This window comes from Atractosteus spatula, chromosome 8 (assembly GCF_055471065.1).
Source record: "Atractosteus spatula isolate fAtrSpa1 chromosome 8, fAtrSpa1.hap1, whole genome shotgun sequence".
In the NCBI taxonomy this organism is placed as follows: Eukaryota; Metazoa; Chordata; class Actinopteri; order Semionotiformes; family Lepisosteidae; genus Atractosteus; species Atractosteus spatula.
The window spans coordinates 57,681,096-57,701,646 of record NC_142713.1 but is presented as its reverse complement, the minus strand read 5'-3'; the positions used below and the strand labels follow the sequence as shown (position 1 = coordinate 57,701,646).

Below are 20,551 nucleotides of genomic sequence, written 5' to 3'. Positions count from 1 at the left end.
AAAAATATTAGTACAGTACTAAAACCCAAAAACATTAAATACTACTGCAATAGGATGGGATCTTTTTAGACAGGCACCGTTATCAACAGTTGATATCAATTTTACCAGTTCTTACCTTTTTACTCCTTTTAATCTTGGTTATCAAGAGGAATTCATCAAACAGGAACAGGTAGACATCTTGCAGCTTTGCGTTTTCTGGTAATGCAAGTAAGATATGTTTTGATAAGGGCACAGAAATCCTCACAATTTGTTGTATTTGTCAAGTAAGATTCCACTATTATAGTACCCACCTGTGAGAACTAACTTTCCCTCATGTAAAAGATTTCGGTTGGCCACAAGGTTTTCAGGAGTTACGGGCTTTAGAAGATACTTTAGATTCTGGGAACAAAGAAAGGGAACTATTAGAACAAACAATGATGTTATCTATCCACCCATTTTCTAACTGCCTCTTCCACTTCCAGGGTTACATATTCTGTGCAAAGCAGGTTACACCCTGGACAGGACACCAGTTCATCACGGGGCACATATACAAACTGTACACACACACACTCACACCAGGGCCAGTTTCCCTGCTAGACAATTAACCTGCCAGTGTGTTTTCAGACTGTGGCAGGAAACCCACACAAACACAGGGAGAATATACAAACTCCATGCAGATAATACAATTATATTTACTAATTTTAATATTCTTAGGAGTTATACGTGTATGTATTATGTGCAAGGGGATTCAAAAGACAATAATTTCTCATTACATAACTTTACATATAAGACAATTAAGTACTCTCCAAACTAATGGCTTGCTGCAGCGTCACTTCCAAAAGGAAACTGAAAGGTATGGACAGGCTCTCTGTGCACAGCAGAAATTCCTGAGTGACGGCAGAAAGAATATTTTTTCTTCCTTTGTAAAAAACGTATTTCTCAGACTGAATGTTGTACACACAAGATTGTATGGCTTTGCAGTAGACTTTTTTTGCCCAGCATGTTTTGTGTTTAACACTTCTTTTTACAGCTTGGGGACGAAAAATGTAGGCAAGCCCAATTTTAAGTAATTCCAATTTTACGTATGTCAATTCATAGATTGGCAGGTTTTACGCTTAATTCATTTATTCTTTCATTTATAATTCGTAATCAGATTACAGGAGCAATAGAAAGACCAATTCCCACAAATTACCAGCTGCTGAGGGGATAAATATAAGTCTCTATGGACCCCATTACTCCAACACCATTCCAGGCACCACTGCCAATGCAACTACCCTTCGGTTTATCATTATGGGGACCCTGACTTCCTTGACACCCCTCAAAACTAATAGGTTAAAGCAAAACATAGCAGTAAACATTCTTGACATTAATGGGGTCTGTAGCTTCTCTTGTTAAATCTTATTTAACGCCGCATCAGACTGACGTCAGAACTGTGTACCTCAGGGATGAAGGCTCTCTTATCTCGCTCCCAGACCGGAGGCCAGATGATGGAGTCTTTCAGCTGCTGGAGCTTCTGGTAGCTATCCAACCACTTCACCTTTCCCTCCAGGTCTTCTGCACAGCCAGCAGGAAGCAAGAGGTGAAACAGTGGGGAGAAAAAAACCAACAGCAGAAACAGGGATTGTGAACATATTACTCATCACCTCAGAGTACTCCCAGGACATTTTGGTTATCTGAGCCCAAGATACTGTATATCAGAAGTCATATCAGTAAACCCATGCCTAGTCCATACCTCTTGCGATAAGAAAGCAGCTGATAATACAGGTAACTGAACTAAAGGCTCAGTTTAGACAGTGCAACTGCGCCTGAGGATAGAGCTGAGTGACCCTACACCTTTGAAAAGTGGACTTTGGACAAGCCCCACGTCTTAAATAGCAAAGCCAGGTTTTCACTCCTGAAACCATAAGCAGCAGCCAAACTAGGTGCCAAAAGAAACTAAATAAAATAAAGGTGAAGGTGCTGATTTTTTTTTCTTTTTTGCAATTGCTTATGCTGGGCATGCCTTATGGCTAAAAACCACAGGAATCGGGTTGTAAGAGCTGTGGTTTTTAAGGTATGATATCAGGTTGAAATGAACTTCGCACTGAAGTTCCCCCTTACTTTTGTTGGTGAAGCGATTTTTCACTTCTCCACTGGACGTACTGTACTGCGTTGTGGGGCTGCAGGTGCAGAATGGCTGCCTTGTGTCACCCAGGTGTGTGCTGCAATTCAGAGGGGGGTCCCCTCCTATGAGTTAAGCAGTTTTGAATCCTTTGGAATGAAAAGTGCTCAATAAAAGCATGTTATTATTATGACTATTGCTGTTTAAATCGCAGCTTACAAACCAAGGCTTTAAGCTGCCCAGAACTCACTCAGCCTTTAATTGAGTACTTCTATTTGGCTGTGTGCAGGTCTCATCAGTTTGATCTTCTGTACTTCTATAGAGGTGGTTCTACCAGCCAGCAGCTCTATGTTTTCATTGAAATCCTTTCATAGAGGTCAGGATCTTTCCTGTCTCCACAGATCCTACTCTTGTCTTGGTACTCCATATTCTCCTGATTTCAGTTTCTAGAGCTCTGCATTTGCCTTTATCTTTTCTGCTTCCTTCAGCATTAGAGGATCATCATCTAGAATAGCTAGAGGCAACTGTTTTTCCTTTCCGCTGCGGACAGCTACGTCTGAGCACTTTGCAGAAATGGTATGATCAGTTTGAACTGGCATGTCCCACCGGGTGGTGCTTTTAGTTATGTTTATGACTTGGGATGAGTTCATACCATCTCTCACATTTGTGATAACCCAGTGCTTAAGAAATTGACCAGTGTAAACGGTTATAAAACATCTGCTTTATGTCTATTCATACCCTTTGTAGGTGCCAGCACAGTGCAACCCCCCACTGTGTGCCTAATATTTTCTTTGCTTTACAGGTCATTCTATTCTTACTGTCACATTCTTGCTTTAAGATGCTCTTTTGATGGTTTATTCCTGACCATCAAAAGAACATCTTAAACTTTTAATCTCTCCTTTGAAGCTGAAGCTACATAGACATGACAAGTTTACTTCTTAATAATAATTCAATACACTTAAACAGTACTTCTCTGGACACTCCACTCAAAGTTCTTTACAGCTAATGGGGACTCCCCTCCACTGCCACTAGTGTGTGGCCCCACCTGGATGATACAATGGCAGCCAGAGTGCACCAATATGCTCACCATACATCAGCTATCAGTGGGGAGGAGAGTAGACAGGGGCATTAGGACCCCTATAGACCATAGGGTGAGCTCTCCCTACTAGTCCCACTAACACCTCTTCCAGCAACAACCTTAGCTTTCCCAGAAGGTCTCCCATCCAGGTACTGGGCAGGCTCATACCTACTGAGCTTCAGTGGACTGCCAGTTATGAGTTGCAGGGTGATATATTTGCTGTCCGTTGGTGCTTCTTAATCAATGAAGAGTCCATCATGTTCTTGTTCATCAGCAGTTTCAGTTTTTCATTTTGAATCCTATATGTATTGCATTGCTTGGAGGATACATGCTCAAATCAGAGGCATTTTACTTTTATTTTTATACTAAGAACTCACTTGGCTAGATCAGCTTCATGTGCACACACTATGACTGTGAACTTATCTTGACCATGCTGGATGTAGTCATAAAGGCTGACAATGAGCATGCTATGCACAGATCCTAACTCTATTAGTGTCACGATTGTAATCCCTTCTCTTGAGGGCGCACCAGCTCTTTCACATTTTAGTTGATCATGTGCACTTGCCTCCAATCCTGCCCCTCCTTACTTAAGGCGGGCGCTCTCGCTACTCCTGGCTCTGCATTGGAAGACGGACACCCGGAGGCCCTCCTACCACCAAGCCGCCCTACGTCCGCGGCTTGAGGACGTAGGCCTCCTATCGGCGTCCTGACCCAGGTGAGTCCGGGGCTCAGAGCGCCTGGCCTCGTGAACCCCTTTTTATTCCCCGTCCCTGCACCGGATTTCATTCCGGTTTTTAAACCTTGTCTTTGTCTCATTTGGATTACTCTGCTCTGGACATTTGGACTTCTCCCTGGATTACCCCCTGGACTCCTCTGGACTTGTTCGCCCTGGCCACACCCCCCTGAGCACCAGCGCACCATCGACATACTCCCCTGTTCGTCTACCAGCCCCGTTCCTGGTCTTCCCTCCCCTTCTGGATTCTATTGTCTGCATAGGGTCCTGAAAAACGCTTTGTGACAATTAGTCTGCGGTCACCTCGCATCTCTTTGTATACAGTGCAGTCGAGCTACATCAGCCTTTGGGTGGTATAGCTTGTTCACAGTCAAAAGCTTTGTTTGTCTATCAATCATTTCTATCCATGTTTTTTGGATAGGAACAATCTCTGTCGTGAGCTTTTCAATATTCGCTTTGAGTCTTTGCTGGTTATTATGGATCTTTGCTCTATTGTGTTGAACCTTTGTCCATTTGTTTTTTCTTTTGTTTTCATCTTCAGCAAACAGTGTATGATGGATATCTGAAGACTGCGTTTCAAGTTTCTTTTATTTTTGCAGCCTTTTGAAACAGGAACTCTGTCTCACACCTCTGCCTTCCAGTATTAACAAAACTGGCCCCATATACCCTTGGCTTTGGGTGGCCAGTGTGAAGCTTATTACATTTTAAGCTGTAACACACCCCTCTTTTACATAGGCATGTAATTACCATCAAAAGAACTCTCTCAAGCATTATCACCGAGGGTACCTAAGGCGTGAACACTTTCTGGAGTTTTAAAGCAAGAATAAGTTCCACAACTAGTCCCCAAGATTTCAAAACATTAACTTAAAAGGGAGTTTAATTCACTCCACTTAGTTTAGTGGAGCTTGTTCTGCAAGTATAGCTGTTCATGCTTTCCACAAACAACTTGAAATAAATCCCATTCCCTGCGTTTGACCCATGATAAAAAATATTCACAATAAGAAAAGTAAACATTTCAGCTGCACAATGCAGTTGTGTGCAAAGGCATGTTAATTGGTCAATATGCTATGGAAGGCATACTGAAACTGTTTTTGATCACTGAAGCAGAACACAACAAACCCCAGACTCTTTGCTCATTTGAGCTAGCTGTTGAATTCTTGTATAAACATGAATTCCAACAGTAATTTATGATAACTCTTAAGGACCAGGAGACGACTGAGATCTTACAGCAAAAGTACAGCAAAATCTTACAGCAAAAATCTAATGCATGGCATTTGTGCCAAGGTCTGCACAACTCATTTTCCTTGCAGTCACTGGAGGTGAAAAGTACACCGGCAATGAGGAAAATAATTATACAGTCTCTTGGAAACAAAATATGTATCACACCATAAGAAATGGCATTAATATACAAGTTAAATGTTTAATATAACCTACTGATTTTTATTTCTTTAAATTAAAGTCTTTTTTTTTAAAGTCTGTCTGAGCAAACAACTGCAGTACATGCATTAAACTATGAAATAACTTTGCTTTTGCCTCAATATAAAAACATTAAAATAAAAATTGTTTTTTTTTTACAAATGAAGTAAATTTGCATAATCCATACTAAACTTTTCTTCAGGCGTGTCAGAAAATTCAGAAATATTAAAGAACACATAAATATGTGTCATCTAGACAAGCAGACAGAAATCCAAAACTTTAAAAAACACCCAGTTCCCTTAATTTATTTTTTTTCTCTTGCTTGTCACAGATCCTCTTAAACGAGGAACGATTTGATGACTAAGTATTGAAAAGCAGAATTCACATGAATAGCAGCAGTCTCACATGCCTGGCTGAAATTTTCAGAAGGGAGTGGTTATAATAAATAAACGCATTATGAATGCATGACCGCACTAGACAACTGGCTTTTACTTGTTGGGAAAACAAAGCGTGAAAGAATGCTCACGTATGGATCTCTCCACCTGCTCCACAACAGACTGGATAGTGCCTCTCTCCCTGTCATTGCTGCTTTGCTTGGCTATGTTCTTCAGCAGCAAAGGGTAGCGGGTGAATCTCTGCATCGGCGCCACCAAGAGGTCGGCCAGGTGTAAGCGCTTGCACTGCTCGTTGCGCTCACACCACTGAGGAAGAGACAAGAAACAGAGTCAGAACAGCAGGTCCTCCGCAGTGATACCAGACAGGACAAGGAGCCCAGATGTAACCAGGAACGCAGTACGTCCCTTCTGCTGACTGCATGTTGAAACCTGCCACTTGCTGAATACAGGCCGTCAAACGATGGGTCTGGGCATTTCTGACCCAGAGGAAGGTGTTCATGTAAAGGGGCACAATGTGCTTTCTTCTTTCATTTCATTGCAGTGAAAAAACCCAAGCTCCTAATTAACCATTAATTAGGATTAATATCTAAGGATAATTAGAGCTCATGAGGTTATAAGTAAAATTAAATAAGGTGTCAGGTAAATGTCTTTGTCATCTAGGGATCATCTTTCAAAAGATAGCAGGAACGAATATGAACACAACAAAATCTGTCTTTTCAGTGCCACCATCACTCAAAACGTGTTCTGAAAATGTACTTTTCAGATTCTTACTTTCAGATACGTCCCAAAGTCTTCCCTTTGCTTCAGGCTGTCGAGGTAAAATACTGCTGAGGAGTAGTTGAGGCAGTATTTCTGTTGACAGTAACAAATGCTCTCTTTGAAAACCTACAATACAAGCAGAGCGCAACACAGCCTTTTAACATGCAGGCTACCACTGAGATAACTGACTACAGGGGGCAACTGATGCAGCTGGAGAGCAAGAGAATATTTCATTAGAAACACCATGGCAGTACCTCTAAACATACAACACTTTCTGACACTATGTCACATGTGAAAAGCAGCACTCTAAAAAGTCTACCAGGTGTTATTTACAAATGCACTTGCCTTATACCAGCTTTCTCAGCACTGTGCCACATTCATTAACAGTCTTTGAAGAGAAAGCTCTCACACAGTTTACCACCCGCTCAAATCCTACTGTAACCTGAAGGGAACAGTCCTGTACATCAGCAGACATCATATTTCACAGCTTTACATCTCAGTCAGTTTGTTCCAGTTGTCTTCAAGGCAAATAAAGCCCACCTGCTTAGAGTCTAATACTAAACAAATTATACCCTAAAGAAAAATCCAGTGACTTTAATTGCTGTATATCTGAAACCTAGCCCTGAAGCATAATATTTTTTTAAAAAAAGTAGAATTAACATTGCTCCTTCTGTAAACCTTAAGACTTTGCCCTTTGTTTTGCCTGAGTGTGAATCCTTTACTACTGGGCTTCTCTTTTTTCTTTGCCATTCAAATTGTACAGAAATATGAGCTGGGCAGCTGCACTCTGTACACCTTCAAACTCAGGGAAAGAGTTGAGAAAAAAACTAGTAACATTTGAGCTAAACTGGAGATGAGAGATTATTTTATGAAACTTCACATACAGTAGACCAAGTTTATGTTTGCCTGATGGAATGCAATTTCAGTGTTATCTACATTTGCTCATTTCTTCGAATAAATATTCCCCTATTATTCTCTGTATTGCACTGAGATTTGAGAGGACAGTACGTGGTGTTTTAAAAGATAAGAACTAATGGCAAGGCATTAACGCAGACGTAGAAACACTTGCCTTGGTCAGTAAATTATTCAAAGAACTGGACTTCTTGTCTCCTGATTCCCAGGATTCTTTTATAGCTCGCAAAAGGTTGGTCAGGAAACCAAAACTCACCTGCACAGGAAAAATAGTGTGTTTTAGTCACACTTGATAAGCAAAATGCACCTAATCAAATATCTAAATGCCAAAAGGACATTCTTCTGTTTCAGCACATGCCCTTTAGATGTATATTTCTCTATGATTAAAATTTGAAATCTATATTTCTTTGAACAGAATTCAAAACAAGTCCTGATGTATGTTAATATGTTATAGTAAACCTGATCTAAAAAAGTGATGATGCAGTCTTGTCAGATTTGCTGCCTGTTGGCACGATTGTTAAGAAAAAAACACATGTTGTGAATGAAACAGCATAGCAAGATTTTAACCCATGAGAGGGAGTCGTAGGATTCTGAGACATTTCTCCATCACAGCAAGCCATGCTAAATCTCCTTTAAATAATATTAAGGCTACACTGTGGCACAGCACAGCTCTGCTTCCAGGCTACACTTCCAGACTTCTAGACTGCCAGATCGTGCCTTGGCCAAATGGCCTTCTGTCATTTGTAAACTTTCTTCTAAAAACACACATGTAGGTCCCAGCATCGTTAAATGACCGCACTATATTGCGTTATATCACAACACTGACAATAAGAGCTGCGGATTCGGCAACATTCAAGTCACTTCAACAGCACCGACAAAAACACTTTTCTTCTTTTCTAGAAAGAGTGCCCATGAGATGCTAACGTTCTGCTTCTTACCAGGCATAACTCATTGAGATTGGCAAAGAGTCGCCAGGGATCAACATCAAAAAGATAGTCACTGTTTTGTAATCCTGTGAGGGTGCTCAGAAAGACCTGTAAGAGAAAAATAGACTTTTACTGTCCAGCAACAAAGCTTTAAATCCTCTCTCAAAAGACATGAAACTCCACACATTGTGTACAGTATGTGACACAAACATATTCAATGTACAGCCAAAAACTAACACAGTAGTAGTACATCTTAACGACACAATATTATTGCCTTTCCCCTTCATGCCAGTAAGATAAAGGACATTTAAATGAGACTATTTTTCTCCCTGTGTAATTGTGGATAGGCTATTTAACAAGACAAAATGAAACACTATTCACTGGGGTACTCTGTACAGTATACGTGATGGAGCAGCAGTGAGATTTGTTTTGTCTTTCCTAACCAACGAGAACCGATCCGCTATGTCTTTTAAACAGTGTGGTTCATTAATTCCTCTATGACAGGGACTAAAACAGCCACTGATCAACCTGGAGCTGTTGTGAGGACAATCACCTGAAGGTACATGAAGGTGCATTTGCTTGAAACCACAATAAGACTCAGGTCTAGTAATTAGATCCAAAGAGAAGCTGAGAACTCAAAAGGAACAGGCAATTGTAGAATCTAAGCAATTATTATGATAAATGAGTATGAAGCGCAACCCTGGTAAAATGTGTGACTGTTGCTGTGTACCATGTCTTTTCACTTTAACCTTTTTCAAACTCTCTTCACACTCCACGAAACTTTTCTGCTGCTGATAAGAAATAGTGAGACAACAATGAAGAAAGCTGACAGTAAGAACCTCTAAAAATACTGATGTAGGTCACATATAGCAGATACAAAAATAATTTAAATTACAAGAACCACAGTATAATACTACACTGTGATTTACTGATAACGTTTTACAAAGCAAAATTAACCCTGGGAACCCAGTGAACTTCACTACAGAATTCCACATGACTTGGCAGGGAAGGTATTTAGAGAAACACCTGATAATCCACCATGAAAAACATTCTTCATCTGATTAACACTGTAGCTTTGCGAAAAGCATTAAGACAAAATGCTTAAGGTCATGTGCAGCCCGTGTTCAGTTACATTGTGACACAAGAGGCAAGAATATTAAACAGACTCACAAGATGCAAGTAAAATGCAAGTATGTTGAATAAGATGGACAATCAATTGGAAATTCCAAAGCATATCATTACAGCCAAAAGAACATATTGATCATACAGTCTTACCTCTTTCAGAACCATCAGCTGGTCCAGAAAATAAACACATTCACTAGTGAAGAGCTCCCACACAGCTTCCTCCTTCCTGTAGTCTGGGTGGGAAGCTGAGGCCTTCAGGTCACATTGAAGTAACAAACTCAAAAACTCTGCCAGTGTCCAGTCCTGGGCAGCAAAACACAGGCTTCACTTGTAGGATCAATCATTTTTGCTATTTAGTTTGATTGAAAGAGTGTGTATTAAATGTAAGGTGCTAACAATTATACGAACTACAGGATCATCTATATGGAATTAACAACCTAGGTAATTGTCATCATGGATTTAAAAAAGCTACTGTATGTTTTGCCTAAAGTGCTTCTTAGAGTTGAACAGAAATGGACACACAGAGCATATGATATGGTTTTAAATTTTAAAAAGTCTCCTGATTAAGGTCCCATAAAAGAGTAATTATCAAATTACAGGTAGAAGGCAGTCAGGGATGTGTGTGCAATGGGATTGAGAAGTGGTTCATAAATAGGAAACAAAGTACAGATAAGGGGTGATGAAATTAGCGGAGTACCACAAGGATGTGTACTAGGAACACTGCTCTTCCTAATTTACATGAATTAAAAAATAAAGAACAGTAGATTCTGGCATAGTTAGTAGAGCAATCAGGTTTGTAGGTGACACCAAATTAGGAGGCTTAGCAAACATTGTACACCTGGCAAGTGACATTTAATAAATGTAGGGTATTGCACGCAGGTAGAAAAAACAGACTATAAGAAAATGGGAAATGTTGAGCTAGAAGAGGCTACTTATGAAAGAGACTAGGGTGTTTATGTTGACATCTTCTAGACGATGTGGGGGAAAATAAAAAAGGTAAACAAAATGTTAGGACACTTAAAACCACATAATTTAAATCAAGGGACCTTAGGGTAAAATTGTATCATGCTCTAACAAGACTTAATTTAGAATATTGCGTACAGGTTTGGTCACCATGTTGTAAAAAAGGTATTGCTGCTCTGTTATCAGTTCAGAGAAGAGCAACTAGAAACATTCTGGGGATTAAGGCACACTGACGGGCTAAAGGAACTAAACTTTTTAACCATCAGCTGATTTTTTAAAATCTTGAACAGAGAATATTATGAAGGGACAAAGTCAACCCAGAGGATTTCTTCGAAACGTACCATGAAACACAAACCAGGGGGCACAAGTGTAAACTGTGTTTAAGTGCATTTAAAAGCAGAACAGAGTCGTGGGAGTATGTAACTGTCACGGAGGCTGGAGGCTGGCCGTGGAGAGAGACCGGGGAGACAGGAAGACCCTACGCGTAGCGGCAGGAACGGAACAAGCGTGGGGGTTCGCTCCGGGCTTGAGGTACTGGGCGGAGTCGGGAAAAGAGACGAGAGCCTTCAGGCCTTCAGGCAGCGGACGTGGGGCAATGTGGTGAGGCGAGCCTCTCGGCATGCGATCCCAATGGCGAGCCAGGAGGAAAGGGAGACCCGGAAATATACAGCCCCAGACAATGAGACACACCGGAAGAACACGTAATGCACAGGGAAACTAGGAACAGGACAGAGCAGGAGCCTGACAGTGACAGTAACAAGATTCCCAGCCATGGTGTTGGCTTCTTGGTTTCTTTCAACAAATGGATGGATTGAGATCCTTGAATCAATTAAATACAACCTCCCAAAAGGGTTAGATGCGCCAAATAACCTCCTCTCATTTGTAACATTTCTTAAATTCTTAACTGTTGCGACAGGATCTCTTGGGTACTGGTCTGACAATAACATAGCAAATTCAGCCACAAGCCCCCCCCCCCTTAATGAAAATCACCTTGTACTTCTGAAACTCAGAATCGCTCCAGTCTTGAATCTGTAGTTTTGAAAGATATTTCTCCATGTCAGGTACCAGCTTCATCTTGTCTTTTGTCTGACAACACAAACAACGAGAAATAAGCAACATATGAAAACAGCAGATTTGCAGTGCATTGGTCAGCAGGCACATTGGGCATTAGGCATGGTTTAAAAGTGTAATATTTAATGAGCAAGGGAGATTTAACTATACACTGAAAAGTAAAAGGAAAAAAAAACATGACGATTTGGCTGGGGCGCCTCTTCAGGTGTGGCAGAGTGAGAGAATGGCTCGAGGAACAGGAAGTCAAGGGGTGGGGAAAGAGAACGAAAGAAAAAGGAGACGTGCGTCTTTTTCAGGGATTCCAGGACTCTTATTTCAGAAGCTCCATAAACTAGGGTCAGACCTTCCACCATCGCAGAAGGACTGGCTAATGTCTTTCCATTTTCCAGAGAAAAAAACTCTAACCTAACTGCTAACCTCCCCATTCACATACAGACGTTTGCTCTTCACAGGACTCCTGGAATTCAACCCCCAGACCTCCATTAGTGTATACACTTTCCCTCCTGCTCTTTCTTGTGTCTCCTGTTCTCTCCCTCATGCCTGAAGAAGGTTCAACAGCTGAAACTCTGAGTTTTTTTCTTTCCACTGTTGAGTACAGAGATAACCTCTACTTGTCCCAGTTATTATAAACAAAATCCTCTGCTTTAGTGTTATGATAACCTGATAGATATAGGTCGATTAGACTTCTATTGCTTTGTTATCCTTTGTATTTCATGCAGCAACCAAATCATGATACACATCAGTTGCAATTTCATTATTTACACTTGCAGGATCATTATTAAAATTTTTAAAGAATAATTTCAATGCAACTATTCTGTGCTATACCTACAGTTCATGCTATCCAATCTAACAAGCTTTCAGAGACAGGCTTATTGTTGATTAAGGCTGTCGCATAGTCCAGCACCCGTCTGTAACTGACTACAGAACCTTGTGTGACATTCTCAGCATCACTGTGCTTCAAGAAATCATGCCCATGCTAATTCCTTTCCGCAAAAAACAGAAAAGAAAACCACTTACCGCCCCACGTTTCGAGAAAGGCCATTTTGATTTCTTGGTATCTACGAGAACAAAACATTCAATTCTGGTTCCTTTTATCAGTATATGAAACAGAATATTTGTCTGTAAAAGACAAACTAACTGTTCTTCTTTAAAACATTTAATTTGATAATGACCTAGATGCGTAAGATACAGAAATCACATATTGCACTTTCAAAAATGGTACAACAGCAGACACCAAAAAACAAAGCAGACACACAAAGACACAAATGTTGCTGTTGTGTATGGTTCAGTTCACACTTTCCATGCTGCTGATTTGCATTGACACATTTTAAATTTGCCTCTGCACTCCCAGATTAAATGAAACAAAGAAGCTGTTCACATCAAGCAGAAGGAGGAATGAAAGGCAAGCTTTGTTCTAAATGAGGGAACATGATGAGGATTTTCTGTCCTTGTTGCTGAGCATTTTGTCTCCCTTATATTCTATTTTATTAGTGGCAGAAATGAAAAAAATAAAGTTATCAGGAAGGGCTCTTGTGTCATCTCTTACTCCATGCATATTCGCAAACAAAGTGTACAACATGACTAATGGCGTTTAGCGCTACAAGTTAGTCAGTCGTGCATGTAGCTAGTGTATGTGTACTCTCTGAACTACAGTGATTTCCTTGAGTGAACATGATAGCACAACGTTTATTATCTCAAACCCTAAATGGGATTCTCACTATAATAATTTTTGTTAATTCAAAATTAATAAAAATGATTATATTATTAGATATTATTAGATGACATTGAGACCACACAGAACTACAATGTACACATACAGTATATATACAGATGAATCTCAAATGAAGAGTGTTCGAAAACAAAGGCTAAAAATCAAATGCAGCATAAAGCTAGGAAATCCACAAAACAAAACTAATTTAAAGCCACGCAACTCCAAACCTCGGGTAGCTGCTAATTATTGGTTAATTAGTTAATTGGTCTGGTTAATTGGTTCATTAGTTTGGTTTGCTAGAGCCTGACTGCAGAAAGTCCCAGCAGGTTTAAGAGTCTCACCCAGCAATGAGGAGTGGCTCAGGTAGTCTGCAGCCCCATCGGACACAAAGAGGTCCCCTGGAGACATATCCAGCCCAGGTAAACTGACCACAACTGAGCTTCGCCGGCGCTCCTGCAGTCTGGGAAACAACAGATGAAAACTGCATCATGGAGGGGGAATAATAATAATAATAATAAACTTTATTTTATATAGTGCCTTTAAGGTGGCTTCTCAATGCGCTTTACAGAAAGACAACAACAAAAAAAATACACAAGATAAGCAGGAGGAGAATACACAGTTAGAGGAGACAGTAGATGGTGGTACAGAATACAGTAGGAGCAGAGGGGTAAAGAACAGAACCAGTTAAATAAAGGCTCATCTAAAGAAGAAGGGTTTGAGTCTGGATTTGAAGTAGTTTAGAGAAGTTGACTCTGATATCCTTGGGGAGAGAGTTCCAGAGCTTGGGGGCATAACAGGAGAAGGTCCTGTCACCCGTAGAGTGTAGACGGGCTTGGGGGACAGTTAGGAGACCAGAATTAGAAGAGCGGAGGTTGCGAGGTGGGGAGTAGGGCGATAATAGCTCAGACAGGTACGTAGGTGCCAAGCCATGCAGAGCCTTATAGGTGAGCAGGAGAATTTTGAAGTCGACACGAAACTTGACAGGAAGCTAGTGCAAGGACTCCAGGATAGGAGTAATGTGATCATTTGCACTAGACCCGGTCAGGCTGGCTGCCAAATTTTGGACATACTGGAGTTTGTTCAATGTGGATTTAGAAACACCAGCAACTAGAGCGTTACAGCAGTCAAGTGAGGAGAAGACAAATGTTTTGATCAGCTTTTCAGCCACAGTTAGTAATAACATAGGGCATATCTAGCAATATTTCTCAGGTGAAAGAAAGATGTTTTGACAATATGCTGCACATGTGGGTCGAATGTCAAGCCTGAATCGAATATCACCCCAAGGTTTTTCAATTTAGATTGAAGCTCAAGTACAGTACCATCCACAACTAGGGTTACAGCATTGGCTTTACAAAGTTGATGGGGGGTGCCAATAAGCATGACTTCAGTCTTGTCACAGTTAAGATGAAGGAAATTTTGAGTTATTCAAGTTTTTATGTCCAAGATGCATTTAGATAGAATAGAGACAGCCACAGCAGTGTCAGGTTTGGTATGGATGTACAGTATATTTGAGTATTATCAGCATAGAAGTGATAGTTGAGACCATGTGATCTTAAAAGCTCTCCAAGTGGAAACATGTAAATGCTAAAAAGTAGGGGGCCCAGTATTGACCCCTGAGGAACACCAGACTTAACGAGTCCAATTTCAGACCTAAAACCGCCAAGAAAGACAAAGTGACATCGATCAGTGAGGTTAGACTTGAACCATTTGAGAGCAGTGTCAGAAACTCCAAACACAGTCATCATTCTGCTTTGAATTCAGGAGAACCAGAGGGACTTCATTTTTAAGTTCTGCAGATCCTTCTGGACTTTTTCTGCAGAATTTATCAAAATGGTCAGTTCAAGCTCCTCTATTAAAAGAAGATCAGATTGTGTGACCCTTTTATTAAACCTAAGGAACTGGAATAGCAAATGCATATGAAAATATACAAATGTTCAATAACATAACAAATACGCTCCTCCCAAAGATGCTCAAGTAAGTCAAAAAAGCAAGATGATCAGTAAAGAACAATGAAACATTACCATAATTACAATCATACAACAAGAAGGTTGTGATTTACTTTTAGTGATATAGTCCTTTAATATAGTCCTTTAATAGCATAAAGTCTACAGCTTTTGTATGAATTTCAAACTCCTAAGAGTCTTGTATAAACTGCATATATAAATACATAAAAGTAGAGACACTGGACAATCATCTCTTCTATAACATCTGCCAACCTTATGTACATACCAAGAGGAAATGATAGACTCCTTTTAGGATTTGGGCTCAGCATTTTTAAAATGTTTCAGGTTTTGCCGAAAGTTAATGAAGATTTAGAAGTCAGACGTTTACTTACAAGTATTCATTCAAGTCACCATTAAACCATTGTGAGTTGACATCTCAATTGTGGCACAAAGAGAAAGCAGGTACTCTGCTTTGAAACGTCCATAGTTTTTAAATGTTTTACAGTTTTTGAAATATAAAAAATCAAAACTGCTTTGAAGACCAGTGTATTGGAATTTCGCAAAGTTTATTTTCATTTGAGCTGCTTTCTTGCTGAGGCTACAGAGAGCAGTGCTCTGCCTTGAAGCCACAGGCACTGCCTGTATCACCAGCTACTGCTCTGAAGGTTCCAGATCTGACACTCCCTAAATTCCACTAGAGAAACAGCCAGAGCTTGACATTTACAGCATTGTGAAACATTTAATGCCCAGGTGGGTAGCTGCGTCAGCATGCGTAGGCTGCAAAGGGACAAGTAATAGGTTTATTCCATGCTGAAAAAAGAAGAAAGAAAACACAACGTTTCGGCCGTGTAGCCTTCTTCAGGTGCCATTTAATGTCCATATTTGTATCTACAGACATTCATAAATGTTTGTACATGCCTCCTGTATTTTAAATTAAGATCTCTATTTAAAATTGTTTGAAAGCAGAAAAAAAACATTAATAAAGTATTTTTTAAGTTATTAAGTTAAATTCTAAATTTATATTAAACACATTGATTTAAAAAGCAAACCCTTCCTAATTTCAACTAAAAAATGCCTTATAATTGAAAAATTAAATATTTTACACTGGCACTTCTATTTCCAAACTAGTGTTGAGAACAATTTTGAAATATAATTACCACATTACCCACACACGTATCTGGGCTGATAATTTAAGGGCAATAACAAATATTCAAGGTTGTGAACTTAGAATGTGGACATCTCTAACCACACCTGTATGCTTTACAAGTCTGTTGATGTAAAATAAAAAAATAGATTTTGAAATACTATATAGAGAGTAGAAGGTCATTGTAACTCTTTCTTCTCATCTATGTTACTGTTAAACAAACCTTCACACCAAAGTGCAGAACTCAAACTGACATACTAAACAAGGATTGTGAAACAATCCAATTAAAAGCATAGAGTTTAAAAATATTCTACAAATGTGTAAATAATTCATTGTAGGTTAAATAAGAACAGCAAACATAACACATGGGTATTACTTAGCAACAAAGCTTGACAAAGTCAAATTATGATGCAGAACTTATTGTAAGTGAGCTGAGTCATATCTGATAAGACAGGCATGATTGTGGCTTAAGGTTGGTTAAAATATAAAATATACTCCCAAGACATTTATTTACATCCACTGGCAGAAGTGAACAGTAATCTTATTTTTTAAAACTTTCTTAACCATTTGACGGTTGCTCATGAAGGCAGGAGGCAGCCACACAGCGTACAGCTGTTGGTTCTGATGGCTGACACTGGTCGCAGTAAAATGTGTGAAACTAACAACACTCTCGAAACACAAGAGCTTATGAAAGGTTACAAACAAGAGGAGACTATCTGGCCCATCTAGCCCATGTGGCTGCTAGTATCTGATAGATCTGAAGATCTTTCATCCAGCCACCATGTAAAAGAAGCATGAGTATTAGATTCAGTGCCAGTGCCGAGAGTAGGAGGCACTTCTACCCAAACCTGTCACAGATCGCACACAAATACCCAAGCGCTCCCACATTCTCACGAGCACTACTCTTCGTAAACGCCCACGCACCAATTAACACCGCACTCGTTGTAACGGGAGCTGGTCCAGGGTCCTGTGAAGCATAGTTCTGGACCCTATGCAGACGGTATAATCCGGAAGTGAGTGGAGAAGGACAACGGGGAGGAGACGACGTGGATCAGGGCAGGTTGACAAACGGGGGGGGGCGTGACGACAGTGAACTGGTGCTCGGGGGGCGTGGCCATGGCAAACAAGTCCAAGGGAGTCCAGGGGGAAATCCAGGGTGAAGTCCAAGGTCCAAATTCGGTTGATCCATCCGAGACGAAGACAAGACAGAGTTAAAAACCGGAACGGGATCCGGTACAGGGACAGGGAATAAAAACGGGATGACGGGGCCAGGCGCTGTGAGTCCCGGACTCAGCTGGGTCAGGATGCCGATAGGAGGCCTATGCCCTCAAGCCGCGGACGTTGGGCGACTTGATGGTAGGCGGGCCTCCGGGCGTCCGTCTTCCATGAAGAGCCCAGAGTGGAGAGAGATTGCCCAACTTAAATAAGGAGGGGCAGGATTGGGGGCAGGTGCATGAAATCATCAAAAATGTAAATAACACCCTTAAGAGGAGGGATTACGATCGTGACATCGTCCTTATATAAGCCCTCACTCTCCTCTTGGACTCCATCGGAGACAGTTACGCATAGGGTCCAACTACTCCCGCCTGCTATGGCGTGACAAAACCACTGGGAGAGAGTGGAGCCAGCTAGCAAGTCATGTTGCTGAAGCTGAAACCCTGGCTTCTTTCAGTATGTGATCTTTGGATCAATTACCTACAAGCTACAAAACAGGCAAATAATTGCCTCCTCTTATTTGTAAACTTTCTTATGTTCTTGTCCTATGTCTGTCACTTGAATATGATCTTCTTCCTGATCCTTTCACTTTCTTTATTAAGACTGTTTGATTCCCACGAGGTTCTAAGAAGCAACCTGAGGCTACATGTGCAAAAGCTCTTAAATGGAGTTTTCAATGAAAGTTCGGGAGGAATGAAGGCAGCCGCGCTCATTCGACACGGCTGCTGCGATTCTCACTAATCCTAACGTAAGCAACCAGTCTCCATATATATTAACGTCACCCTCTCCTCTTCCTCGTTCGTTTTCTGCATGGTTCGTTTTCGCCTAGCTCAAATCCGTGCTCCCTTCTCATGGATCTACAAATCCGACGCTCCGATGAAGACCTTTTCTGCAGCGCAGGAGACTCCCCTACCCCTCTCATCCAGTCCTTCCCCCACTGCTCCCCTCACCTCCGTCTCATCGCCTCCTTCAGCCGCCGTGCTACATCAGCGCCGCTCATCTCCCAGCCAGTCCTCACAAGATCCAACTCCTTGCCGAAGACTGCGTTCCGCCGTCGTAGTCCCTCTCTCATTACAAACCCAGTCTTCCCGTTCCTCCATGGCAAAGTCTCCAAATAACCCCCGCTTCTCTCGAGGATGTCCCAGCCGCTGCGCTTCACGCACATCGGCTCCCCCTTCTCCTGGATCATCTCTCGCGATTTCCAACCGGACTGTAGCAAGCCTCCAGAGGATACTTCGAAAACATGGCGTCCATTTTAAAAGAAACGCTTCCAAAAAAAAAAAGCTCCGTTCTCCCTGTATTTAACCGCAGTCTACACAAGGAAACATCTACACTCTGATGACATCACCAGCGCCGCCGCCACTCATCCCAACGTGAGGACCCCAAGGCCGCCCGCGCCTCTGCCTGTCGCGTCTTCTGTCTTGTCTTGTCCTGATATGTCTGTCTCTTCCCCAAGCAATCCATACCTCTGCTGAACAACTGCACCTAGCCTCTTCCACCCAGCCTCCTTCCCTAAACTCCTTGCTGCCGAGTCTAAGGCCCCAGGCTCACGCCCCTCCCCCACCCCCTTCTCTGCTTAATCTAATTTCTGCACACTCTTCTGTCTCTACCTCCGGCGTCCAACACAGCTCAAGCTCTGCCAGCTTGGTGCCTTCGGCCCCGGTTTCTTTTCTTTCGGCCCCTGCTGCTGTCTCCACGGCCCAAAGGCCAGCTAGTAAACGACCCCCAGCTCAGCCAGCAGGCGGCCCTTACCCTCCCCCACCCCCTGGCGTCCAAGACGACTCGGCAGCCTCCTCAGTCCTTAACGCAGCCTTCGCTCCTGCTTCATTTCCTCAACAGTCTTCGGCTTCCATATCCCAAGCCACCGAGCTTCAGGCCCCAGATCCGTCAAACCCCTCCTACCACAATCTGCTTTCCGCTCTTCTTCCCTCCTCATCTTCTCCCTTCCCCGGTGTCCAACACGGCATCCGTCATCCCATGCCTTCGGCCCTGGATTCCAATCTCCCCTTTACTAAGGACTTTCCTCTCCAAACAGCCGTTCCTCTCCCAGCTCCTCCTTACACACTAAAGTTTAGTCCTCCTCCCATTCCCTTTCCACTCCGGCAGCAAATTCTATGAGGTGCGGACGTCAATCTAGCTCACCTCCTCTCTTCCTCCCTTACAACTCCGATTCTAGAACAGTCGACTGGGGCTCGATTTCCGTTACTCTCAAATCTTCTGACCCTCACTCTGCTTCAGTCCTTCGAATTTCCGACTTCTGCTTGGCTTTCAGCATTTTCTGCGACATCATGTGCTCCGCCTTTCCCGAACGTCGTCAGGAACGATTACATGCACAGCATCCCCGATCTATCTGTCCTTTTCGAGGGCTCCCTGTTCTACGATTACCATAAGCAGTTCTCGGCCGAGGCCGCTGCCCGCATACTCCAACGGAACCAGCGCACCTACTGGGGAGCTCTCGACATTGAGCTCTACTGCCGCACTTTCACCGGCATCCGAGCTCTTTCCTGTGACTTTTGTTCCTCTTGGACACATTCATCAAATCTTTGCCCAGATACCGTCCGCAAGCTCAACCCTGACTCCGCCCCTTCTCCCCCACAGCATCTATTCTCCCGCCAGGTCTTCTTCAAACCTTCCCGGTCCAAAGATGTTCGCGGTCGCCCCATCGTGATGATCAGAGGCCAACAAATTTCCAACATCTTCAATTCCTCGACACGTACCTCTCCCCTTCGTCACTTCCTTCATATTTGCAGCTTCTGCGGCGAAGCTCATGCTCGCTCTGCCTGCCCCCGCCCCCTTCCGTGCTCGCTCCACCTTCAGCGTTCCCAAAAGACTACTGGTCTTTCTGTCTACCCCAATCGACATCCCCGCTCTTGCTTCCGACCTGCTCCATCACCCCAACCCCTCTTCCACCCACATCTTACTCGACGGCCTTTCCTTCGGATTCTCACCAAGCCTGTGCACACTTCCTTCTTCCTCTGTCTTTTGCAAAAAATTGCAATCTGCCACCGCTGATCCCCAGTCCGTTGATTCCTTGCTAGCATCCGAAGTCGAGAATGGTTTCATGATCGGCCCACTTGACT

The 20,551-nt window shown here is 42.2% G+C and overlaps 1 protein-coding gene across 3 annotated transcripts in view; it reads right to left on the bottom strand.

Annotated features, from left to right (window-relative positions):
• Window positions 1-20,551, bottom strand: part of plekhg7 (pleckstrin homology domain containing, family G (with RhoGef domain) member 7) — a 35,029-nt gene that overhangs the window by 4,875 nt on the left and 9,603 nt on the right. Inside the window, exons 4-14 of one of the 3 annotated variants that reach the window (XM_088923063.1) lie at window positions 13,511-13,629; window positions 12,476-12,516; window positions 11,378-11,473; window positions 9,575-9,727; window positions 8,312-8,407; window positions 7,531-7,629; window positions 6,474-6,587; window positions 5,834-6,008; window positions 1,418-1,533; window positions 291-378; window positions 116-195 (exon numbers count right to left, since the gene is read on the bottom strand). In XM_088923063.1, coding sequence (XP_088779189.1) covers window positions 116-195; window positions 291-378; window positions 1,418-1,533; window positions 5,834-6,008; window positions 6,474-6,587; window positions 7,531-7,629; window positions 8,312-8,407; window positions 9,575-9,727; window positions 11,378-11,473; window positions 12,476-12,516; window positions 13,511-13,629 — 1,177 coding nt within the window. The remainder of the gene's footprint in view (window positions 1-115; window positions 196-290; window positions 379-1,417; window positions 1,534-5,833; window positions 6,009-6,473; window positions 6,588-7,530; window positions 7,630-8,311; window positions 8,408-9,574; window positions 9,728-11,377; window positions 11,474-12,475; window positions 12,517-13,510; window positions 13,630-20,551) is intronic. The other 2 variants (XM_088923061.1, XM_088923062.1) reach the window with 2 other exon arrangements.